Source organism: Mytilus californianus, unplaced genomic scaffold (genome assembly GCF_021869535.1).
Source record: "Mytilus californianus isolate M0D057914Y unplaced genomic scaffold, xbMytCali1.0.p SCAF_14, whole genome shotgun sequence".
NCBI lineage: Eukaryota > Metazoa > Mollusca > Bivalvia > Mytilida > Mytilidae > Mytilus > Mytilus californianus.
This window is the reverse complement of record NW_026262626.1, coordinates 41,489,240-41,516,543: the sequence shown is the minus strand read 5'-3', so window position 1 is coordinate 41,516,543 and position 27,304 is coordinate 41,489,240. Positions and strand designations below refer to the sequence as shown.

Genomic DNA, 27,304 nt, shown 5'->3' with positions numbered 1-27,304 from the left:
TTGTCAATTTGCATACATGTCATACGAAATACATACAACATTTTTTTAATCAAGAAAAAAATATGACAAATTAATTTTTGATATACAAATGATAGTAATGTCTATTTTGACCATTGTTCCACTATAACAAAGTTGACAGATATACCTGAAATGAAATAAAGAAGAAATATATGTATATACATAATCCAATTTTAACTGAAACTCGTTTTAGGATCATGTACTGGAAATCATAGTACTGAGTTTAGACAATCAAGATTCTCGAATAAATGATTAGCGATGCTTAATCCCTAAAGGTATTCAATTCCAGGAAGCACGCAGTCTTTGCTTTCAAATCGCTTTTATTCTTATTCTATGATAAAGGTAGAAACGCTGGTGTGAAATTGTATTTATTTTTGTCTTTTATCGCTTAAAATCATTTTGAAAACGGCTATGATTACGTCAAAAAAAGAATGCTATTTATTTATCCCGTCCTCTTTTCTTCGATTGCGTCACTGAATGAGACTCATTACTTGATTATTACTTACATGATCAACACGACAGGTGCCACATGTGGAGCAGGAAATTCTTACCCTTTTTCTGGAACTAATGAGTCCACCCCTGGTTTTTGTGGTGTTCGTGTTACCCAATCTTTAGTTTTCTATGTAGTGTCTTTATGTATTCGTCGTTTTGTTTTCTTTTTGCCATGGTGTTTTGAGTTTTTCTGTGACTTTTGAGTTTTGACCATCCCCTTGGTATAACTTTCGCCTTTTATTTAAATATGGCATTTCAAACGATTTGTTTTTAAGGTAGTTCTCTGTTGAAGTGTTTTGTTAAAACAAAAGAACTTAATATCTTGCAAGACACACTTGATTGTACATAAAAACAATCGAACGCCGGGCCGACTAGTTATAAATTCATCTACTCATAAAAGTCGCCTTTTGTAGGAGAAGTATTTACTACCAATGATTCTAAAGATTTTGGTGTACCCAGCCAGAGATAGAAGAGAAACTCAAAGACAACGCTACGACCAAAAAAAAAAGGGGGCAACAGCAGTGTACAATACACTAAGCTTCATGTCTACGATTCCCGGCTTATAAAAACGGGAGACGAACTCAGGGTCTCGATGGTAGTGGAACCTGAATATTCATTCAATTCTATTATGTATAGGCAGATTAATTGAATTAGGAAAGTGTGAATATAAAACCTAAATGAAAAAGCACTGACGGAATGGCAGGCAGTGAACTCCGAGGGACTTTGGATGAAAAAGAGGCGGAAGATACCAAGGGATAATCAAAAATAATAATTCTAAGTGAAACCCACATAATTCATAAAGTGTCCCTTTCTATATATGTATAACCAACAATTCGAATCAAATTCATTTAAGAAATAATTCATGAAAGCCATAGATTTGTTGCAAATTTACACGGCCAAGGCCATGTGTAAATTTACAACAAATCTATGGCTTCCATGAATTATTTCGATTCTAATAGGACAAATTACTCCCTGTTAGATAAAGCTTAAACTTTCTAATAAATCTGTAGATTGCATGATTTATTTCGTAAATAACCGCTAGAAAAAATGAAATTTATTCTTTTAATTCTCAAACCGAACATTTGCCATTTTTAATCTACATGTGTTTCTCGTAAACTACGGTCAAATCCAAAGATGACATTTCGTTACTAAGGAGCCGCCATGTTGACTTGCTGAAATCAGTAAATATGCGAATAATGCATTAGAATAGAAGATAAAACAACACCTACCTCAAAGAATCATTTTAATGTAATAGTTTACGAATTTCAATGGTTTACGTAACGGAAAAACCTTCAGCTTTAGCGTTTTCATTTGTATGACGTCATGTTTTGAAATGACTAAAATGCGCCAAAAGCATTCATGAACTTTCGCGGAATTTTATTTGATTTTGATTTGTAGATTTCTCCGATCTCTTGTGCATTAATTCTATTTGTTATTTCGAGTAGTCTTATTTCAATTTCAGTTTTTAAAACAAAATATCGACATAAATTTGTAAACAGGTTCTGATACATGTGGATTTACGTGGGAGGTATATATTATGTATCTCTCTGAGTCTGCGCTAAGTATAGATATATCGAGAATTTTATTACGGTGTTGTTTACAAAGCGAAAGAAGCACGTCATATTAGAATTTTTCATATGGTTATAACTGTCAATTATCCCTCAAACCGTCACCAATGTGATTGGCTTGATATATAAATAACAAAATACCTTTTAGCATACTTTTACTATAACCATACTTTTCTTATAAGGTACATTCAAAGAAGACTAATACATGCAACGACGATAGTTTTACCTTGATAGACAGGGTTTTATCCTTTCATTGGATTTGATGATGTTCCATACAGAGTAAGATAGTTTAACCTTGCTTGACAGGTTTTTATCCTTTCATTGGATTTGATGATGTTCCATAGGGAGTAAGATAGTATTACCTTGCTTGACAGGTTTTTATCCTTTCATTGGATTCGATGATGTTCCATACAGAGTAAGATAGTTTTACCTTGCTTGACAGGATTTTTTTCTTTCATAGGATTTGATGATGTTCCATAGAGAGTAAAGATAGTTTTACCTTGATAGACAGGTTTTTATCCTTTCATTGGATTTGATGATGTTTCATAGAGAGTACGATAGTTTAACCTTGATCGACAGGTTTTTATCCTTTCATTGGATTTGATGATGTTCCATAGGGAGTACGATAGTTTTACCTTGATAGACAGGTTTTTATCCTTTCATTGGATTCGATGATGTTCCATACAGAGTAAGATAGTTTTACTTTGCTTGACAGGTTTTTTATCCTTTAATTGGATTTGATGATATTCCATACAGAGTAAGATAGTTACCTTGATAGACAGGTTTTTATAATTTCATAGGATTTGATGATGTTCCATAGAGAGTAAGATACCACTCCTTAAGTTCCGCTGAAATAAACAGAGGTTTAATATTCTTATAAGTTGATAAATGAATGAAACATTACTTTTACATATCGCTGTATAGAGCAACTGTTTAATGTTCCTGAATCTAAAGGATAATTGGTATAAAAGTTCATCCACAACGAATGGAAATATTTTTGTATTAGGTAGCTGTGAAACCAGGTTTCCCACACCATTTTTTTTCGAAAATGGCTGTACCAAGTCAGGAATTTACCACTTGTTTACAGTGTGTGTTTTAAAACCAGCGCTATAAAACCAGGTTCAATCCACCATTTTCTACATACGAAAATGCCTGTACCAAGTCAGGAATATGACAGTTGTTGATGTGTTTTTGTTTTGATTTTGCCATTTGATTAGGGACTTTCCGTTATGGATTTTCTTCGGAGTTCAGTATTTTTGTGATTTAACTTTTTAATGGACTTGCTTAGATACATGTTTTTTTTTATTAATTGTTATTGGCTTTCAGTAACTGCGAGTACTCTAAGATCTGTACTTAATGTCCTTTTTGTTGTTAGGGATGAGGGATGGACAAATAACCTGCCACGTCCGGTGTGTTTTTGTTTGATTGTTCTGCTTTATATCAATCTGTTGAATTAAGCCTTTTCAATTGATTTTTATAGTTTGTTCTTATGTTGTGCAGTTTCACCACTCTCCATGGTTAGGGGGATGGTTGAGCGCTCACATACATTTTTAACCCCGCCACATTCTTTATGTGCCTGTCCCAAGTCAGGAGCCTGTAGTTCAGTGATTGTCGTTGGTTCATGTCGGTCATATTTGTTTTTCTTAAATTGTTTTGTTATAAATTTGGCCGTTAGTTTTTCTCAATCGAATTGTTTCATATTATTTATGTCGGGGCCTTTTATAGCCGACTACACGGTATGGGTTTTTCTCATTGTTGAAGGCCGTACGGATACCTATAATTGCTTACATCCACTTCATTTGAACTATGGTGGATAATTGTCTCATTGGCAATTATACCTCATCTTCTTATTTTTATATTGCCCTTCGGATTATTTTGAAATAGACAAACTCTACCGGGGCTGAAAGGAAAATGACAGATATACCTCTCTTAAAAGTAAAAAGACAGACTATACCGTGGCTGAAAGAAACAAAACAGACTATACCAGGGTTGAGACGGGGGCAAAGGCTATACCGCGGCTGAAAGAAAGAAGACAACCGTCGCTGACAGGGTATAGAATAAAAGACAAACAACTAACTAAACATACTACAATGGCGAAAATTTTAAATTTTCGATTGCAAAGGAAAGAATTCCTAACATACTAATATACCATTTTGAACATGATCTTGAAATGATGACTCATTGAATCTTAGAGGAGACTCAAAGTATTCCAAACAGCGACTGATGTATAAGACCTTAAAACGTGAAGAGCTATTTGACCAATAAAGGCAACAGTAGTATTCCGCTGTTCAATAGTCATAAATCGATTAAGCGAAAACAAATCCAGGTCACAAACCAAAACCGAGGGAAACTCATCAACTATGAGAGGAAAACAACGGAACAACAGAAACACTGAACAGCAACAAAAACTAACGCCAATATAAATAGAAACGGACTATTTGATAACAACTGCCATATTCCTGACTTGTTACAGGACATTTTAAGACAAAAATGGTGGGTTGAACCTGGTTTTATGGCTAGCCAAACCTCCCGCTTATATGGCAATGTTAAAAATACCGCTAAAATGACAATATTACGTGACAGAAATACAGTACAAATAAACGCAAGAACACTTAGTACTGAGAAACAAGTAAATAAATAATATAATAAACTAAAAGGGACCTAAAAAAATAGCCGTACTCATCTAAGGTCAATTTTAGAAATAGGAGTGAACTTAGTGCTATGGACTAAGGCAAAGCAGGTATTGCTCATAGAAAGACACATGTCAAATATATAAAGGTTAAGGAGCCTAATTCATCCAAGATATCACATGGACTTTTTTTTAAGATAAAAAGAATTTCAAGATGAATAAATCAATACAAAAATTTAAAAATGTTCGATTGCGATGGAAATGATCCCTAATTTAATAATTTACCTTTTTGAACATGATCTTGAAATGATGAATTATTGACTCTTAAAAAAGACACAAAATTTTAATATATTGATTACTTTTTTATTCTGAAAACTTAAAGTTTGGATGTCAGTATTTGAACTTTTATTTTAAAACTTTTTTCCGGTATTTTTATCTAAACCTTTGTTTCCGGCGTAATAAGAATACATAATATAGGCTGTAATATGAACGACTCTTAAATACATTTAAAAAGAGAAATTTATTCCCCTTTTTATAGCTGAACTCATGGCGTAGCACCGCTTTGGATTTGTCTTTAATCAAGCGAAAAACTAAAATAACAAGAAAAGAGGTCTACGTTTCAGGGCGTCAACATTGATAACTGTGTTATCTTTGAAATTCCATGATTATAAAAATACAAAAAGCTGAAATGTACAATTATTTTGATGATCAACCTGGTTTGTGAATCAGTGTCAACTGTCAAAGGTAGTGTCTTATAAATCAAATGGCTTATCTTTGATCGAGACGCTTTGACTGTGGTTCGACTCAGTAGCAATATTTTTTTTAGCGGTCTTAGATCCTTAAATGAAAAGTGGTTCAATCTGCAAAATTAGAATTTTTATGTATTTGCGGATTGTAAATTGTGGAATCGTATGGTAGGTGATAAATGCATAGCATGAGACGCTTACTCTGTCCAAGTTACCCGATGTCGATCAGTTTGAAGTTCATGCAATTTCCTAGTTTTGTTTTTAAACTAAGATGATGTAGCATGTTTGCTAATAGTACAACTATCAACAAGAGCCCTTCATTTGAGGGTCCTCAATGCTTTTCAACTTCGTACTTTATTTGGCCATTTAAACGTTTTTGATTCAAGCGTGATGATTTCTTTTTAAGACGAAACGCGAGTCTAACGTACAAAATTTTAATCCTGGTATCTATGATGAGTTTATTTGCATCTTCTTAACGTTATTATGATATTTGAAATTCTGAAATCTGATGTCGCCTCTAATATTTGTTTCAAGAATTGAATGATACTTACCAGTAGCTATCATGGTGTCTAAGTTTAGTAAAACTTTCCATTTTCCTAAAGGATTTTCTCCCCATAAATGAACAACTTTGTAAGTCCAAGTAAAGGTGCCTGATCTAGTGTATGTGTAGTACGCGTCGTTGTATCGTCGAGGAAGCAGAACTACTTTGGTGCCACTGGGAGACACTAGATATACCTCAACTGCTCCTCTACAGCATGAGTAATTAAAACTCACTGTAACCATTACATGTTCTAAATGTCGGATTGGACAATCGTCACGGGAAACGTCAATTTTGTTTTTGGCTTTTGATCTTTCTTCTAATGTCCTACAAATAGAGTTAAATATTTCGAAAATAAATGTTCATGGGTCACTAGAATTTTCAATAGCTGAATTGATAACTTAATCAATGCCTGTAATATTTAGTTTCATAATTGCCTTTAAGGATGTTCGCTACTCTGTTTCAAAATAACAAGCTTTCTAAAAGACTGTTATAAGTTGATAGTATATAAATAAAGAAACTAAAAAAGCAGAAAAAAATGAAGGGTCAGTGTGCTTGTTTTCGAGATATAAGCCATTGAAAATTTGGCGGGAAATAATTCTCTCTAGATTTTTCATACATTTAACATTATCGCCTGTTTTCTTTCAAAAACGATAAAAAAAATAACAAGGATTTTATAAGATTATCAAAGATGATATTTTAAACAATATGTAATCATATTATGGAGAGAAAAGATGGGGTTAGTGGGCAAAATTTTTTAATGGCGATACATGGATAAAACCAGAGGATCCGAATATCTGAAAAAAATTCAAAAACAAGGGGCGAACATCCTTAAGGCATTGGTGCATACCTCAATTCCAAAATTTATTTTACGTGTAAATTAGGACTACATTTGTAAAAAAAAGCACGAATTAACATACCAGTGATTTTGGAGAGTTATGTCCCCTATATCATCACGTGACTCTTATATTATTCTATGTCCACTTTTGATAAAAAATAAAGTTACTAAATATCAGTTCCAATGATCTACCTGAATACAACTATAACACACGATTTTTGTGTTCTACGATTTTTTTCTTCAGAACTACACTTTTATATCTCCACACTTCCCGTGGCATTATACTTTTACAGAGAAACATAGTGTTATAGTTTTGTCACTTCAGTGTTCCTGTTGTTACGTTGTTTCCCTAGGTTTTAGTTTGTAACCCGGATTTGTTTTCTCTCAATCGATTTATGACTTTTGAACACCGGTATACTACTGTTGCCTTTATTTGTATCTTCACTTTTTTTCAGATATTTGTAGCCTTCCAAATTGTTATTAAAATTATCTTAGAACTATATGCTGAAAATGTTTGCATGATATGTACTTAATGTGTGAGTAATTTTCAGCAAATAAATTATTACAGAATTCCAACATCCATTGTCGATCTCCAATAGAACATAGGACATAACTTTAAAAAAAAAAGTGTGTTCTATATCTAAAAAAAGGGTTGTTTTTTTTTATTTCAGGTGTTGTCTATTTTTTCTATTTAATAATAAAAGTTCACTTCGAGTTGGTCTGTAAGTCCACAAATTGGATTCCTACATAAGTTCCTAAATCTGAGTCAAAAATAGCGGGAATCGAACTAACATCTTTATATTCAATTTACAAACAATTAGAAAAATAGAAGTGAGAACATTATAGTTATCACATGTCGCTAAGTATTAACTCTTTAAACTTTTACTTACATGTTTGGGGTGCTAACTTTTGATTGCCAAGTCAGTTGTTCCGGAACAGTTTTCCACTTTATTGCCATCTTAACCATAGCCTCAGCATTCATCAAACCGAATCCCATTTTGTGATGAACTAATTCAAAAGATTAAGTATAATAATTACCATATGAAATTGATTTCATATTGACGTAACCATTGCAACATAAAAAACAGGAACAAGTGAAAAACAACTGCCATATTCCTGACTTGGTTAAGGAATTTTCCTAAGAAAATGGTGGGTTAAACCTGGTTAAACTCTGCTCAGCTCTAGTTATATTTTGACATGACGTCAAATAAGCTAACCAGGCCTTACATGTAATAAATAAACTCATCATAGATACCAGGATTCAAATTGTGTACACAAGACGTGTGTTTCGTCTACAAAAGACTCATCAGTGACCCTTGAATTGAAAAATAAATAGAATAAGGTCAAATAAAGTACGAAGTTGAAGAGCAATTGAGCACCCAAAATTTCGCAAGGGTTTACCAAATACAGCTCAAGTAATTTATAACTTTGATCAGAACTTAGTCAGTTTATCTGGTTAAACAAATAAAAAAAATGTTTCTTTTATGAAAAACACATACTGTGGATTCATTATTATTCGTTGGATACCAATTTTTGTGGATTTTGTGGGTACAGGTGAACCACGAAATTAAATGTTCAATAAATGACAAATTTGCTATAAGCTTGTATGCAGACTTCGGCAAAACAACAAAATTAAATATCCACAAACACAAATTTTTTACTTAATCCACGAAAATTGGTACCCACAAAAATTAATGAACCCACAGTAAATTCAAGCCGATATCTCGATTATCCACTTATCATCATATTGATTTGTAAAATATCAGCTGATCGACACAGTATATAAATAAAAATAAGAATATGGAGTATGATTATAAATAAGACCACTATCCACCAGAGACCACACGTAAAGGTTAGCAACTACAGGTTACCGTAAGGACTTCCACCTGAGCAAACCCATCTATAAAGGGTCAAACAAAAAAAATAGCGTGACCTGATGTATGTTCACGACAGAAAAACGAGACCGGTTTGAACCAGTACGCCGTTCTCACTCGACAAAAGACTTCACATTTTGATTTACAGTTGACAAGTATCAATATGCAGGAAACTTGATAATCGGAATTTATTTATCTTCAGTAATACCAAAGAACGATGGAACACATCCGAGACGAGCAGTCGACTATTTGTCGGTCTCAAAGAAAACTCTAACAGCTCCACAACTTCGTACTTAATTCGACCTTTGAACCATTTCGATTGGAGTGTCACTGTTGTGTCTTGTGTAGGATGAACGCTAGTCTGGCAAACCATTTTTTTTCAATAACTGCGAATAGTCTCAGATCTGACTTTTTGTCTTTAGTGTATTTGTTTGTTGTTTATTGTGCTTCTCGTCGATCTGATGTGTCAACCCTTTAATTAACTGATTTTTATCGTTTATTCTAATGTTGTACTGTTACATTACTGTATCAGGTTAGGTGAATGTTTTCGCACCAGCAAAAACATTATTATCCTCGCCCGCCACATGTGCCTGTCCCAAGTCAGGAATCCGTAATTCAATGGTTTTCGTTTATTGCTGTATATCATATTCGCTTTTTGCTTATAGTTTTGTGCATAAATCTGGCTATTAGTTTACCCGTTCAAATTATTTAAAACTATCAAACACTCTTCCACTCTCAAACCTCAAACTAAGTATTTCAGACCTAATTCAGTTTGAGAGTAAAAGACAGATCTGAGTCCATCAAAATAACCTTTATATTAGTACATTAGTTACATATACCACTACATATATAATGCTCATGCTATGGGATAAAATGGTAATAATACGATATTGAGATTAATCTTTGACGAAACAGTGAGTTTACCAGTAATCAACAATAACAATTTTACGATAGAATAGTTATACTCCGACATATGACTGATTATACCATTACATTTGACTGATTATACCATTACATGTTACTGATTATACCTTGACTGATTATACCATTACATTTGACTGATTATACCATTACATTTGACTGATTTTACCATTGCATTTAACTGATTATACCATTACATTTGTCTAGTTATACCATTACATTTGACTGAGTATACCATTACATTTGACTGATTATACCTTGACTGATTATACCATTACATTTGAATGATTATATCATTAAATTTGACTGATGTTACCATTGCATTTAACTGATTATACCATTACATTTGTCTAGTTATACAATTACATTTGACTGAGTATACGATTACATTTGACTGATTATACCTTGACTGATTATACCATTATATTTGACTGAATTAAACTGTAATAGTGTTATGGATGAAATAATAATACCATAAAAAGAGAACAAAATATGCCATAAAAACTACCAACCTCTAAAGCCTGTTCCAGTACGTTGCCATTTATTCTCAATATCAACGCGATCCTTGAACCCGTATGGTTTGGAAGTTCTAACGATTAAATGCTGAACATCTCTCCAGGTAAGGTCATTGCTAGAAAGTGGAAGATTTTACAAAGCATGTTTACTTGTTATACCTTTGTTCCGACCAATATGTTAGGTAACTATTGTAGAAATTGTCACAACTGGCGTTGATGTATAAAAAAGATTTGCTAAATACGTCTAAGGTAATTCAAGTCAGTGCTATCGTGTTGTTGTATATCATATTTGTTTCTAGTTTAATGTTTTGTACCTAAATAAAGACGTTTGGTTTAATTCGTTGAATCATTTCGGGGCTTGTAATAGCTTGTCATACGATATGGGATTTCCTCATTTTTCAAGTCCATATGATGCCTTATGGTTGATTACATCAATGTCATTTGGTGTCTAGTGAATAGCTGTCATACTTGCAATCATATCATGTCTTCTTCTTTTTTATATATAGTAGGAAACCTTTACCCTGTTGCAACATCCAGTCTAGCTTCGTTTGGAGTCTATGCGAAACCCTAAACTTTTTTTATATGCATTTGTATAATCATACAGGACTCACGAGAATTCTTTTGAAAATGAGGTTTCAAAGACCTGGGCTTGAAAAAAATTGTTACAATTTTTAAAATTACTTAAGTCTAGAAAAAGTAAAAAAAAACCTGAAACAATTCCATAAATGGTTGCACAACTTCGACATATGTGCAATCTGTATGATAAGTTGCAAGCAACCGGTTAGAAAACTTTGGTCGAAATTGATTTCACAAAAATCTAATCATCTGTTGTAAATTTTACTGAAAAAGATTTAAATTAATTTCTAAGTTTGGAAAAGTGGAGGAAAAGTTCCTCAACAAATCCATAAACCAGGTGTAAAACTCAAACGTGTGCAATCTTTCAATGAAGTGTCATGGATATGGGTTTAAAATGTTGGAGGAATTGATAACACAAAATGAATATCTATTTTGTAAATGTTGCTGATAATTCACTTTGTTCCCAAAGCATTGAAAAATTAAAAAACATTCTAAAACAATATTTTTATAGTACGTGCACAATCTAAAATTTGGTTTTGGGAAGAAAACTGTAGGACAAGTTGATTACGCAAATTAGGTACCCCCTTTTCCAGAAACATCACCATTCTTAAAATAGGTTTTGGACTTCGTCCGACCCGTCCTTTAAGAAACGCAAACTCGGCGGAGAGACAATTGAGTATGGACTAGGTTTTTATCTCCCTTTTCTAGAAGAAGAAATAAATAGAATTAAACCAAATGTCCTTACTCTAACAACAAAATGAGATATGTGTACAACTGCTAAGAATTTATTGATTCGGGATTCATATTTTAGGCAGATGTGCGGATCTCAGTATTGAAATTGTAGATGCAACAATAACGGAGCACAATCCATGTTACGTGATTCATGTCATCGTCACATTGTTAAATCGTCTTTAAAATTCCTTCGGTATTTTTCAGACTTTTCTGAAACTTACTTTGCCTCTAATGCCAGTGCGATGATTCCTACTGCAATTGGAGCTGCAAAAGAAGTGCCTCGTAAACCCTCAATACACCCAGAATTAGTAGTAGTTGACGTCTGTAAAGGCAGAAAATAAAGGTTTTACTGTAATTTTATCGTTGAAATAAAGGTTTTACTGTAATTTTTACATGGTTCGGCGTGGCTTAAATTTTTGTATGATCATCTGATCTGTAAAAGAGAGACGAAAGATACCAGAGGGACAGTCAAACTCATAGATCGAAAACAAACTGACAACGCCATGGCCAAAAATAAAAAGACAAACAGACAAATAATAGTACAGATGACACAACATAGAAAACTAAAGACTAAGCAACACGAACTCCACCAAAAACTGGGGGTGATCTCAGGTGCTCCGGAAGGGTTAGCAGATCCTGCTCCACATGTGGCAATGTACCAATGTTAAGCTATTCATTCTCGTGACATATCTGACTGAGTTTGAATTCTGATGGCGGTTAATAAATGCAATGCAAAAGCCGTTAACCTGTCACCGCACCAGTCTCGTTCTGGTTTACATACATTCCATCATGTTTTTAGTTTGAGTATAAGAGATGATTTATGAGCTTTGAAAAAAGATTATCAATTTACAGTTACCTCTCATTTGCATTAAACATTTCAGTTCTGCAGCGTTTGACACCTTACCAGATCAGATTAAATTAGTGGAGCGATACATTTGTGATCACCCCGGTTTTTGATGGGGTTTATGTTGCTCAGTCTTTAGTTTTCTATGTTGTGTTTTGTATACTGTTGTTTGCCTTTCGGTCGTTTTTCGTTTTTTTTTTATGGCATTGTCAATTTGGTGAGTTTGAATGTCCATTTGGTATCTTTCGCCTCTCTTTTGTAGGTAATGACATGATTTATAACAATACTTCTAAAATTCCCCGTTGATAAATTAAGAGCTATTTAGAAACCAAAGTTCCAATTCCCTTATGCAAAGTTTTCCTAATATGATTATGATCATTTTATTTTTAGATTTTCATTTTGTTCAAATAGGTCATAACGTGAAAGGTTCCAAAGGGAGGCGAAAGATACCAAAGATAGGCGAAAGATACCAAATGGAAAAAAAAACAAACTTATAGTCGTAAACATTTGACTAAGCCACAGCGAAAAAAAGACAAACAACAGTCCACAAAAACAACTTACAGATCACATTATCATGAACACATCAAAGACCGGGTTGGTATCAAATGGTAAAAATATCTTAGAAATAAAAAGTCTAGGTCCATTGAATGAAAAATGTTATTCTATTTTGATAATTGCAAGAAATAAAAGTATAGGGTGTAATAACTCATAACACACAATTACTACAGGCCTTTGACAGAAAGTCTCTAACATGAATAAATACAACCACCAAACGATCTGCTTTTAACATCTAGTTATCCAAATAACATAATAGTTAGATATGCCTTAAAACAGGGTCTGGTGGGATTTACAGAATACAGAATAATGGACCAATAATACAGAAAAATCGGTTAAAAAAAAAAAAAAGAAGCAAAATGGGTAAAAAAAAAATAGAGAATAATGGGATGTTAAAATATAAAGAATAGAGAATAATGGACAGAGTATAAAGAATAGAGAAAACATTAAAGAATACAGAAATGAATGACCCCCCTCCCCCGCATTTAAATTCTAATAAAACTACCGACGAGGGTTACGGAGCATTAAATAGGTTCTGTAACTAATCTATGGAATTTATCAGAACAAACATAATGTAAGTAAATAGAACTTGGTGGCTTATTCTGACTGTGGAGAAATACTCCATCGACTACCGTAGCATTGTCAAGATGTTTTTTTACAAGTTTATATTATTTCTTTTGAAATATAGAAGTAAACTAGTTTTGCATTATTTATATGTACCAATGATCTGTCAAAAACGCTTCCTCCATAAGCACTGGCCATTATCGAAGATCCTATTTCTCCATACCGAACAACATAGTCGTAACCAACGCTTTGTATCCCGATAGTATACATAGTTGTATGATGGGACTTTGTATTAGGTGTTGCAATTGAGCCACCATTTCCGGCTGCAAAAACGTATATGTTACCTTTTCCTTGTCTTCCCTGGAATAAAAAAAAACTGTGTTTATCAACGAAAGCTCCGTTTTATTCATCTAAATATATAATCAGAGAGTACATGTTTAACTGTAAATGTATACAGTCAAGTTTTTCCTGTTCATTTAAGAAAATATATAAAAATCAAAAACCTTACACAAACGTTCATGGACTCATGAAACCAAAAATAAAGTTCTTTCACTTAAATCTGACCTATTTTGCGACCTTCATCGTTTTAAAATTTCAGTATTATAAGTAAAATGTTATTTATTCAATTCATCATTCAATATTTTTCAGTAATGTTACGAATTAGGATGCAGCTAAGACAAAAGAGGTTTTGTGGTAGTCCGAGTTTCACAATTCAGAACAATAACAATGTAATCAAATTCATGAAGAAAAGCACTTGTATACATATTTGTATTTATAGAAATAGACCAATCTAAGAAGCGATTCTTAGACAATGCTGCATATATTTATTTCTATTTCTACAAAATATGTACCGCAGTAACCAACATCTATGATTTCAAACCGAGAAAAAAAATGATTTCAAGGAAGAATCAATGCACCTTACTTCATATTAAATCATTCTCAAGTCGGTCTCAATGCAGTTATCATATGTTTGACCATGGCCGATATTGTTGAACGATCTTCAACACTCGGATCAAATTACTAATTTTTCCTTATTGTTTTTTTTTATATTAACTGTCTGCTTTGGTTCTTCACTGGTCCTTGTCAGTCTTCTCTGACTTCTTCATGTATCACTAGTTCAGTGGGAACTGCTGACCCTTCCGGTGCACCCGAGTTCATCCCCGGGTTTTGCTCACTCTTTAATTGTATGTGTTGTGTTGTGTTTTGTTTGTATTGATTTTATGTTATATGTATCGTCGTATAAATAAAGGCAACAGTAGTAAATCGATTGAGAAAAAAACAAATCCGGGTTACAAACTAAAACTGAGGGAAACACATTAAATATAAGAGGAGAACTACGACACAACAGTAACACAACATTAAAATGTAACACACACAGAAACGAACTATAATATAACAATGGCCATTTTCCTAACTTGGTACAGGACATTTAAAGAAAGAAATGGTGGGTTGAACCTGGTTTTGTGGCTAGCCAAACCTTATGTTTTTCTTTTTTTTTGTTGTCATGGTGTTGTCTTTTTTATTTGACTTGTGATTTTTCGTTGCCCTTATGATATCTTCTCTCTCTTTTTCTAATAACCTTTGCTACCAATAATTTAGCACACGTATAAATGAGGGTCTGGATGGGGTTTACAGAAAAAAGTAAAACAACAAAAATAGCGAACTCCAAGGAAAATATCAAAACGGAAAGTCCCTTAACAATTGGCAAAATCAAAAGCTCAATCACATCAAACGAATGGAAAACAACTGTCAAATTCCTGACTTGGTTCAGGCATTTCATAATGTAGAAAATGGTGGATTAAACCTGATTTTAAAGCTAGCTAAACCTCTCACTTGTATGACAGTCGCATAAAATTCCATTATATTGACAACAATGTGTGAACAAAACAAACAGACATGATAGGTAAAAATGTCAAAAATAGGGCACAGCAGTCAACATTGCGTTATAATCTCAATCACTATAAAAAGTCTTTTAGAATCCACATATTGTTAATACTACTACCGGAGTAAACAGTTTCACAGTATTTCTGAAGACCCTCTTTCACTGCGGACAGAAATTTTGTCAATCTAATGGACAATTCCTATGTAGAACATGCAGATGAGCCGGCAATGTACCGATGTTTGTACGGAATTTTGTGAAGTTTAGGTATCTAATACAAACAAGGTAAGTCCTCAGATTTGCTGTTCAATGTAATGTTCATTGAAGCCATGAAGGACTCATGATTCGCCAAAATCTCATCCTTGTCAAATGATATGTTTTTGTATGTGGGATTACCTGAGTGCTCATTTATTCCTAATTCTTTTACAAGACACTCGTAGTAGTACGATTTACATACAAAGACAATATTATTTGAAGCCTTGGTCGCAGGAACAACAACATATTTATCGAGAAGAGATGATAGACATTTCACAGCTTCTTTGTCTCTGAAAACGGACTTTGGTCGATCATTGACACAGTTTTTCAACTTATGAATTCGTCGTTTTATCAGAGACCTGATCGGTGTGACCCATTCTGACGAAGTGTCTAATTCAACTTCTTCTCGTTTAGCCCATGCTATGGCGTAGTCCTCAATAGATACCATAAGTATTTTGAAGTTATGGTTTCAATTGATGTTTTAGGATTCTCTGAACTTAGGACCATGAGATATCACCTTTCGGAGATGTTCATGTTGAATTATGTTTAGATCCCCAATAATAACATGGCCAGAGGGGCTGTTAATTTAAGGCGGGTGGGAAGAGTCACATGTCAGAGGTTTTTTTTAGGTATTCATCTAAATCAAGGTCCTGTAATGATTGCTTATAGTTAAATACTTTAGGTGCAATGGTTTTGGTGTAACTGTAGAATGCAATAGGGACAGACTGATTTTGAAAATAAAGTGGAATTTTAGATGTGACCTCCTTGTGATGAAGAACGTTGCTGATGTTGATTGCATCAATTCCTTTATTTGAAAACTGAACTGGAAGGAATTTCCAGAATATAGAATAATGGCCCAAAAATAATGAATAGAGAAAAAGGGCAAAAAGTATAAAGAATAGAGAAACATGGGGTGCAAAAATATAGAGAATAACTGTAGAAAATAAAATAATTAGGCGATACAATACTGATTACAGAAATTAACTATGTACAGAATTAAGAAATCATTTAATTACGGAAAATCTAAATACTAAAATCGTTTTCATAAGAAATTTACAGAATAAGCGTTATTTTTAAGGTTTCTTCTAAACTCTCTTTTTTTTATCGTGATGTTCAGTGTTATTTCAAACGCGTGTAAATAAATAGGAATTAACTTACATAGTTTGCATTGTTTTCATATGCTGCTTGACGGAATGATCCTAATGATGAGTAACTATACGAACCAGTTGGACCATAGCTGTTACAGTAAATGTCAATTGTATCGTACATATGAGATAATGCCATGGCTTGTTGCGAATCTGTTAACATATTGCCGCTACTCAAGCCTAGTAATCCAATAGCTGAAAAATATATGAAAAATGTAAATTTGAAAATTAATAAAATCAATAAAAATTAGACGTCTCCATAGCCCATATTCCCTAGTTATAATGTAATATTAGTCGTGATAAGTGAAAACCTATATGATAAGGATATGTTGCTTGGTTAAGGTTTTGGATTACATTTTAAGTGAGGTGTGCAAAGCTGAAAAAACACATAACAAATGGATGGTTTTATGAAGAGCCAGTACAGTTTCGAAGAGACAAGGAAACTCCAACTGGTGACGTGTTTTATGGAAATGTACGACAAAAACAACTGAAGCGTGCATGAAATGGACAATGTTTACCCTTTTTATATTTTGGACAAAAGCTTTAGTAAACAGAAAGAAACTGATATAACAAAAATGACTAGAAAAATAAGATCTACCAATATGCCTGCATAGCCGAAATTGTCACTTCAGTCCTTTTAAGAGTTGTGGTCCATATAGGACGATGTTAACTCTTTTTTGCGTTTTTGCGACAGAAAAAAGAGAAGATAGCGAAAAAATGAAAATAGATAAACCGATCAGCATGATAAGGTTTGCAAATAAGAAGAATGAGTAAATTTGTCTGTATTAAAATAAATAAGTTGAAAAAATAACACAAATAAATGTGTGAATCCTAAGTGCTTTTTTGGTTGCTCTTCGCCAGGAGCGTAAAAACCCCACAAATTTAAAAGAAAAGATGTACTAATATGTATACTAATATGTATACTCAGATACGTTTTCCTGATTGTCATTAAAGATGTTTACTATCTTGATTTTAAATGGAAAATGGAGTACAATGTTCCGAATGGATATGAGGGAAAATATACGAGATAAATCTAATCAAACTCAATCTGTTCAGAACCGGTTTTAATGTATATAAGTTATAGAAATATAGATTTTACAACTGTTCAGAGTGATACGATATTTCTTCACTCGGGATAGTTATTTTTTATATTTAAAATACAAGGCTTGCCGAAAGTTTTTAATATTTTGAAATATAACTTGTCAAAAGTGGTCAAATATCGTATTGGGGTAGAATCTTGATTGTTAGACGTTATGTGGGTAAACTTTAACAAAAAATTCAATGATCTGCACGATTGTTTTTTTCTATAATAAGCTTATATGGTACATGATATACAAGTTCATTAGATTTATAGAGAACTAATAAAGGCAACAGTAGTTAGCCGATGTTCAAATCTCATGATTCGATTGAAAAATAACAAATACAGGCAACAAACATTAACAGAGGGATATGCATGAACTTTAAAGAAGTGTGATCGAGTGCGTCAACATGGTAGGCGTCTCCATTTGTGCATGGTGATTAGTAGTGGTAAGCGTAGACAAATCAAAAGTTTTTGATATAACTGCAAAATTGTAAAGATTTTGATTGAATATTTTGTAGTAGCTATTTAGAATATTGAAGAATACACATCTGATTGACACCGTTGGTTTAATAAACTCCGTTGCAATTTTTGTGTATACCATCTTTTACCGTACATAGAATTGTCCAAGAAAACAATATTCATATCATACTTGCAAAAAACTTGAGTATCAAAATACTATGTAATGTCAAGAACGATAACTCTTGTATATGCTGTGTATCGAATGCATGGCCGATCAACATGTGACGTTCTACCACAAAATAAGTTTTCTTTGTCATTTACAACAAAACGAACTACTAAAATCTAATAGATTTAAAATTACGCCACAATGATGGATAGGCGTTCAACGTTCAATGACAAATGTTACATGACTTTCAGAGCGAAAGTTTTTCAATGTTACTAAGTAACTATTACGAAATGTAATTTAGATAGATGATAGTCAAAATAAATCTCAGGTTTGCTTACCTATTAGTGTTGCATTATATGCAACACCAACAGAACAATAGTTATTCCCCTTTGTTGCACCTATGATACCCGCAACCGATGTTCCGTGACTGAAAGAATACAAAATATTTTTTATGCATGCGTCACCAAACGAGACTTAGAATTTTATGAAGCATCGCATATGTATTAATAACCTGTTAATAACATGAACAACAAAACTTGTATTAAATGAGGAGCAGCATCACAGTTCCGGAGCACCAGAGATCCTGTTCAATCTTTAGTTTTCTATGTAGTGACTTGTAGACTTTCTTTTTTTCTTTTTTATTATGGGGTTGTCAGTTGAACTTTGATTGTCAAATTTGAATCTTTCACCTTATCTAATCTAATTAAAAATTATCATTAAAGTGTATTTGTTTATTTACTTTTTATTGCAACAAGAATTTTTACTTCTTCATAAGCAACTCAACATGCCCTGTTTGTACGCATGAAACTCCTAGCTTATCCTACATGAGCATTTTATTTCAAATTCGGCTTTAATAAGGTTAATAAAGCCACATTCTTTATGTGTCTGTCCCAATTCAAGAGCCCGGAGTTCAATGGTTGTCGTTGGTTCATGGCTGTCATATTTGTTTTTCGTGAATTGTTTTGTTATAAATTAAACCGTTAGTTTTCTCAATTGAATTGCTTCATTTTTTTTCATATCGGGGCCTTTTATAGCCACTATACCGTTTTTTTATTGTTGAAGGCCGTATGGTTGCCTATAATTGCTTACACCCACTTCATTTGAACTTTGATGGATAGTCGTCTCATTGGCAATCATACCACGTGTCCTTAATTTTATATTATTTTTTTCTTGACGCTAATCTGTAGATCTTTCTATGTCATTTTCCCCTTTTTTCCCTTTGGTCTTTTATTCATAACTCTTACATAACATATAGCTGAGAGGGTGAGGGTGAAGGAGCAGATCGTTACCCCGTGAAAACTTGTCATAAGGAGGCGAAGCCAAGATTTACAATGTTTTTTTGAATGTTAACAATCTGCACTATCACACTCTCAGCTTTGTATGATTGAATTTATTATACTGAATGTTCTGTTATAACTGTCTATTAAATTTCTAATTCAAAGAAGTAAACTATTGTACATAACAACCATCCGTATTTAATAAAGCGCACAATTAATCAAGGGTAAAAGAGTATTAGCCTTGGGAGAGAGTAAATCATCTCCCTCGGAATAACCAATCAAAATCTGGCATTTTAACATGAATAATAATTAATCTATATCTCAACATAATGAATTGAAAAGGGTATAGTGGACTTCTCTGATAGGAATAGATAAACTCCTACTAAAGAGGGGTGCTCGTTAAACTGTGCGCAACATCACTTCAATTCAAATTTCCCGTATAGAGGAGGGTGTTACGCTCTCTTGCAATTATTGACTTGTAAGGGCCTAATGTGGCATATTGGAAGACTATTCCTTAAATGTAACATCTTTTTTAAAAGGCAGTCTAACGATACGAAAAGATTAGATCTCAAAAAACATGTTTAACCCCGCCGCATGTTTGCGCCTGTCCCAAGTCAGGAGCCTCTGGCCTTTGTTAGTCTTGTATCATTTTTAATTTTAGTTTCTTGTGTATAATTTGGAGTTTAGTATGACGTCCATTATCACTGAACTAGTATACATATTTGTTTAGGGGCCAGTTGAAGGACGCTTCCGGGTGCGGGAGTTTCTCGCTGCATTGAAGACCCATTGGTGGCCTTCGGCTGTTGTCTGCTCTATGGTCGGGTTGTTGTCTCTTTGACACATTCCCCATTTCCATTCTCAATTTTAAATTCCTTTCATTTTCCGGTTGACCCACTTTCCAAAAAAAAAATATTTTCCAAAGAGTTTAAGGCAAACACCAAACAATCATAATTACATCTCAAGATTTCTCAACTAAGTAAGTTGTTCGTCAATGATTGAAACTGACAGACTAAATCATGTCATTTTAAAAAAATATTTTGTCGACTTTTTTTATTTCTCGTCCTTGTCGTTTTACCCATGAAGTTGTCTGTCCTGTTCGTATTAGCCATGGAGTTGTCTGTCCTGGTCGCATTACCCATGGAGTTGTCTGTCCTGGTCGTATTACCCATGGAGTTGTTTGTCCTTGACGCATTTACCATGGAGTTGTCTGTGCTTGTAGTATTACCCATGGAGTTGTCTGTCCTGGTCGTATTACCCATAGAGTTGTCTGTCCTTGTCGTATTACCCATGGAGTTGTCTGTCCTTGTCGTATTACCCATGGATTTGTCTATCTTGTGTGACTCTTAATTCTTCTTTCTTAAAATCACATTAGTATCGTCACTCTGTTTTTTACTTCCCCCCTAAAGGAGGGTCCAGATGGCAGTCTTCGTTTATTTCTTATTTTATTCTTGTGCCTTTCTATAAATTAATTATTTGTTGTCCTTTATAACCTCTACGCAGTAAATCCCTTTAACCTAACCCTAACCTTAAGTAATGTTTAAAACTAAGCTTTTTATTTGTTGAGATGGTTTCTTTCTTTGACGTGACTAATATGTATTTATCATCTTACTATAAGGATGAATCTGGTGGGTTAGGGTCGTTGTCATCGTTGTAATAATCATATGAACTTGATTCATCCTACAAAATAATTTTATTGTTAAAAAAGATAAGACACAAATACGAGAAGATACGATAAGATAAGATATGGTAAGGTAAGATACGATAAGATACGATAAGATACGATAAGATAAGACAAGATATGACATGATACGATAAGATACGATAAGATAAGACAAGACAAGATAAGATAAGATACGATAAGATATGGTACGGTAAGATACGATAAGATACGATACGAGAAGATAAGACAAGATAGGATAAGATAAGATAAGATAAAATACGATAATATAAGATAAAATAAGACAAGACAAGACATGATACGATAAGATACGATAAGATAAGACAAGAGAAAATACGATAAGATAAGATAAGATACAATAAAATAAGATAGTACAAGACAAGACAAGAGAAGGTCCCATTAGAGGACTCATGACGGGCACAATCAGTATAGTGATAACAATATCAATATGAACGTTAAGCAACCAACAATCAATCAATCATACAATAACAATAATTATACTTAAAAAAAGCTTTAAAATAATGGTTAAATATTGTCCCGTGAAAAGGGCACTGCTATTTTGTATACCAAAATATTCTCACTTCTAGTTAAGTTGTGTCTTTTGATACTTTGTCATTTCTCATTTCTCATTTCTAAGCTGACTGCCTATTCCCAAAAGTTTTCATTTTTTTATTAATATAATTTCCATAAATTTTCAATTATGACCAGAAAAGATATTTATCTTAAAAAGAGTAACGCAGTTTGCATGAGCAAAATGTGAAATTGATATGCCAAAAAAGATAAGTATCTTAAGACAAATCTGACTGTTGCTTGGTAAAGAATTAACTCACCATGTTAGTCAGATCGGTATGTATATTAATACAACTCTAACTGTTACTTGGTTACGAACTAACTCACCATATTAGTCAGATCGGTATGTATCTTATGACAAATATAATTGTTGCTTGGTAACGAATTAACTCACCATATTAGTCAGATCGGTATGTATCTTAAGACAAATATAATTGTTGCTTGGTAACGAATTAACTCACCATATTAGTCAGATCGGTATGTATCTTAAGACAAATATAACTGTTACTTGGTAACGAACATACTCACCATATTAGTCAGGTCAGTATGTATCTTAAGACAAATATAACTGTTGCTTGGTAACGAATTAACTCACCATATTAGTCAGATCGGTATGTATCTTAAGACAAATATAACTGTTGCTTGGTAACGAACTAACTCACCATATTAGTCAGATCTGTATGGTTTGTTTGCATTAACGTATCTATTACACCAACTGTGATACCTTTTCCTGTGTAACCTAAGGCCCAAGCTTCTTCAATGTTATGTGAGTATTTCATAACACCGTTCTATAAAATAAACAAAACCTACTTTGAAGTACAGTCATCAATCTGAATAAAAAAGTGTTTCTTATTTTGTGTTATGAGGTCGTTAGGAGATATTATTATCATTTTTTTTGTTTTTTCATTATAATCATTAACAGATTCTAGACTCCATTTGGAATAACACTATACAAAACACACATCAGTATATTGTAAACATGTCTTTCAGGTACGAAATGACTACATAAGAAATATCACAACCCTTTTAACATTAATTACGTACTAAATGCCACATATCAGTCAACTCAGGGTCTGGATTTGCTGTGTCAGCATAAGGCATATTGATTTCCTTCCTGTCTATCTCCAGAAACTCGACCTAAAATACAAATATGAATTTTAAAAAATCATCTTTATAACACGAACGGACTACCTTTCTGTTGTATTATATCGACCTTTTGTAATATATCGACCTGTTATAGATCTGTTAAAGACCTGTTGGTCATGAACTTTAGATGTGTCTCTTTTCAAATTGCTGGGATGCCCATTAATATAGTTTATTCAACTTCTATTTTTGTTTAGGTTACAGAGTCCTTTTTTTTCATTTTCTTAACTAAAAAGCAAAAAAAATGTCGGTTTTGAGTCATCTCTAAATAAAATTGGCTACAATTTAAAAAATACGTAACTTTTCGAATATTTTTAGTCCGCGAACCATGTCCAATTATGTCAGGTCATGCGACTCCAAGTATCTAAACACTATGAGACTAAGTAACTTATTTCATTCTGTCAGTTCCTTAGACTCCGTTTGACTAAGCCCCATGTCCCTTTCTGTCAGTTCGTTAGACTCCGTTTGACTAAGCCCCATGTCCCTTTCTCTCAGTTCGATAGTGTTATAAGATCAGTTAAGATAAGAAAAAATTATTTGATTCGGTATAAGTTAAAATACAAACATAAGCTCTCAGGAGCTTTTGACCGAATATAAAAACATATACATAACATAAAAACAGTCTAATTAAACATATAAAACAACCTGTAATACAGAGTTGAATCTTACATACATAGCATGCAATAACAACAAATTTAGAATGAAGTAAAACATTTTTTACCTACATTAAAGTTTAAGATTTAGATTAAAAATATGGTCACTATTTAAATAAACAGATTACTTTTAAAAATCAAATGAAAAGTTTGGAACTATAGTACATGCTTTGAGATCTAGAAATTTCAAAGAACAGAATATTTTCAACATGAATTGATTATCCAATTTTTGGGAATATGTGTCAGAAATTAAAATTTAAATATATAAAAATTCGTTAAGAAATACATCAACACTAGTCCAAAGCAACATAAATAATAAACAGCCCAAGAGTTATCTGCAAGCAGAACAGCGACATTCCAAACCGTTCCAGGACTGAACAAGACTTTTAAAATGTGAAAAACTATTTTCAGTCCAATGGTTTGGAAGGCTGTTCCATTAAGTTGCGGCAGCAAATTTGAAAGATTTTTTACCGTAACGGGTTGACTTTACCTGTGGAACATCCAGAATATTTACATACCTGAAAGAATACTTAGATTTTTTGACACTCACCAAATTTTGTAAGCACACAGGAGCTATATTGTTTATAATCTTGAAAGTTTCTAGAGCCATTGTTCTTATCCGTCTGATCTGCAAGGAGGGCACCGTAGCTTTAAGTAAGAGGTCCTCGTAGGAGCTGTTAAAATCCTCGTATACAAAACGGAGTGCTCTTTCCTGCACCTTTTCTAGTTTTTTGGAATTTTTCTCAGTACAAAAATGCCATGCCAAAGGGCAAAAATTAAAATTACTAAGAATAAAAGTATGAAAAATAGTAAGTTTACTAAGTCTATCCAAAACTGAGCCCAAACGTTTTAAAACATTTAGTTGCTGTGAGGCCCTCCTACAGATTGAGCTGATATGAACATCAAAATTCAACTGATAGTCAATTTCAATGCCTAATAATTTTACTGTTTTTTCACATGTAAGATTCGAATTTTGAATATGTATAGATGGGTTTTTTTCAAAGGTCTTTTTGCCAACAGCCAAAACTTGAAACTTGTCGGGATTTGCTTGCATTTTATTCACCCGGAACCACTCAATAAGTATTTTTGACTCAGATTCCAAAGTTGAAATTAATAAATCAAAATCTGGAGTATAGAAAGACAAAGTATTTTCATCTGCATAGTTATATAAACTACCATTTTTAACAAAAAGAAAAATATCATTTATAAATACGTTAAACAACAATGGCCCTAGTATAGAACCCTGTGGTACGCCTTTATGGATGTCAGCCCAACCACTCAGAACATTGTTGACTTTTATTTGTTGTTTACGATTAGATAAATAGGACTTTAACAGAGCAACTGAATAGGGGATACACCATATGTGTTCGATTATCTATCCACTGTCATTTTTTTTTCATTCGTTGAGACTAAAATTGTCTATGCGCCATGTCTCATTTTGTCAGTTCATGTGACTGCGATTGTTTATACACCATGCTCCTGCCTGTCAGTCCATGAAACTACGTATAATGTCACGTATTGTCCGTTTATGAGACGTCGATTTTCTAGCACTATGTCTCATTCTGTCAGATTATGAAACTCCGATTGTTTACGCATAAACATGTCTATTATTGTATACGACTCTGATTGCCCATGCACCATGTCTCGTTCTATCAGTTCATGCAATTGTCTATAAACCATGTCTATTTTTTTTTTCAGTTCATGCGACTGCGATTGTTTACATTCTACGTACTATGTCAAATTTTGTAAGTTAAGTTCGACTCTGTCGTGGTTACATGCAGACTTGTTTATTAGCATCATTTTAACGAACACTAGTAATAAAAGTTTAGAAGGGCCGGGTCGTAACAAAAAAAAAAAAAAAAATAAGACGTAAATACATTAAGGCAGAGATACTCTATTTATTAAATTTCCATTTTACGCAGTCCCGGTTCTAAAATAGAGACCGACTAATGTTCATAAGATTAATAGTAGCAATAAAAAACTAAGTATGATATGTGTAAGTACCTTCTTTTCATTTTTCATGCGCAGTATATCATTGTCATCCTCATTCAGTCCTACTGTTCCATCTACTAACTGACTTGGAATCTTGGACTCGTCCAATGACAACTTATAGTACGTATCACCGAACAATTTAAACTGTAATATTCAACATGTATATCATATAAAAATAAGAAGATGTGGTATGATTGCTAATGAGACCACTCTCCACAAGAGACCAAATGACACAGAAAGTAACAACTATAGGTCACTGTATGCCTATAATTTCGTATGTATGTATGAGGGTGTGGATGGGGGTTTACAGAATAGAGAATAAAGGGCAAAAAATATAAAAATTAGAGAAAATAAGTTCAAATAATAACGATTTAACTGATAGACGTAAGGACAGACAAACAGACGGATGGATTGATGTCATGGTATCTATTCTGCAATCGACCTTTCCACTATAAAAATACAGGGTGGCAGATCATAGGTACATAGGGCACAGGACAATTATTTTTTAGCCCTCCCCCTTTTTTTCCAAAATCTGTTACTTTTTTTGTTTTCTATTGATTTGAATTATTTTTCCCGTTTTTTCGTATTGCATGAACATAAATATACTAGAAAGAACTTGTATTTGCTATTTACTATCAATTCCAAGTTTACTATCCACAGCGGTCACCGATATATCATTTAAAGAGCTCTCTCTAACGATTTTTTTAAAAGGGGGAAGGCTACGATTTGGATGGAAAAACATAAGTTTTAAGCTCAATGTTAAATTGCAGAATAAAAACAATATTCGTACAGTGTAGGAAAGTATACAATGTATTTGTACTTGCTACGAAACAGGAGAAAAGCTCGGCAAGTTTCGCCTTTCTCTCTGTTTCCTAAGCTCGTTAATAACACTTTATATTTTCATACACTGTTTATTGTAGTATATGTCAACTGTTTATTGTAATGGTTGTATTATACAAACCCAATGTCATCGCACATGTCTTATACAGAACGATGGCCATTGGTTATATTACACAAACCCGATGTTATCGCGCATGTCTTATACAGAACGATGGCGATTGGTTGTATTACACTAACCCGATGTTATCGCGCATGTCTTATACAGAACGATGGCCATTGGTCGTATAACACTAACCCGATGTTATCGCGCATGTCTTATACAGAACGATGGCCATTGGTCGTATAACACTCACCACTTCTAAGAAAGAAAAAAATGCATTTGATTTTCTATTCATACCACAATCATTATACCAGCAAATCCGACCAACATTTTAATGCGGTAGACGAGTTAAAGGGATTCAACCCGTGAAAATTATCTACTTTTTTATATAAATCCATTCTAAGCTTCTAAATAACACATTATCATTTGCCTTTACCTGTTTTGACAGTTTGAACTTAGGATATCTAGATAGAATATCCTGGATATCTTCTTCAGTGCCATCTGGTAGAAGTTTGATGACAATGTCTGTTGATTCAGAGTTCTGTTCGACGTTCAAGCTACTTTCTGGCTTAGTTACATCGTCTTTGTTATTGAGCTCAAATTGATTGCTTTGTAATCCGTTGACAAGAATTATCAGGACAAGAAGCAGTGATGAT

The 27,304-nt window shown here is 33.3% G+C and overlaps 1 protein-coding gene across 1 annotated transcript; it reads right to left on the bottom strand.

Moving 5' to 3' along the window:
* Positions 1–27,304, bottom strand: LOC127724563 (furin-like protease kpc-1). The gene is made up of 14 exons (XM_052231551.1): positions 27,085–27,304; positions 25,721–25,852; positions 22,965–23,057; positions 22,583–22,708; positions 21,282–21,349; positions 18,734–18,822; positions 16,703–16,884; positions 13,567–13,770; positions 11,669–11,769; positions 10,137–10,255; positions 7,720–7,837; positions 6,005–6,318; positions 2,849–2,926; positions 1–145 (listed from the first exon to the last, which is right to left on the bottom strand). The coding sequence occupies exons 2-13, from the start codon at positions 25,736–25,738 to the stop codon at positions 2,865–2,867; spliced, it is 1,494 nt and encodes a 497-aa protein (XP_052087511.1). The 5' UTR covers positions 25,739–25,852; positions 27,085–27,304; the 3' UTR covers positions 1–145; positions 2,849–2,864.

Coding starts and splice junctions, on each gene's coding strand:
- LOC127724563 (XM_052231551.1), bottom strand. Junction 18,823..21,281: donor CCACCAGATTCATCCTTATA/GTAAGATGATAA, acceptor GTATTCTTTCAG/TCACGGAACATCGGTTGCGG. Junction 13,771..16,702: donor ATGAAAACAATGCAAACTAT/GTAAGTTAATTC, acceptor TTTTTATTCCAG/GGAAGACAAGGAAAAGGTAA.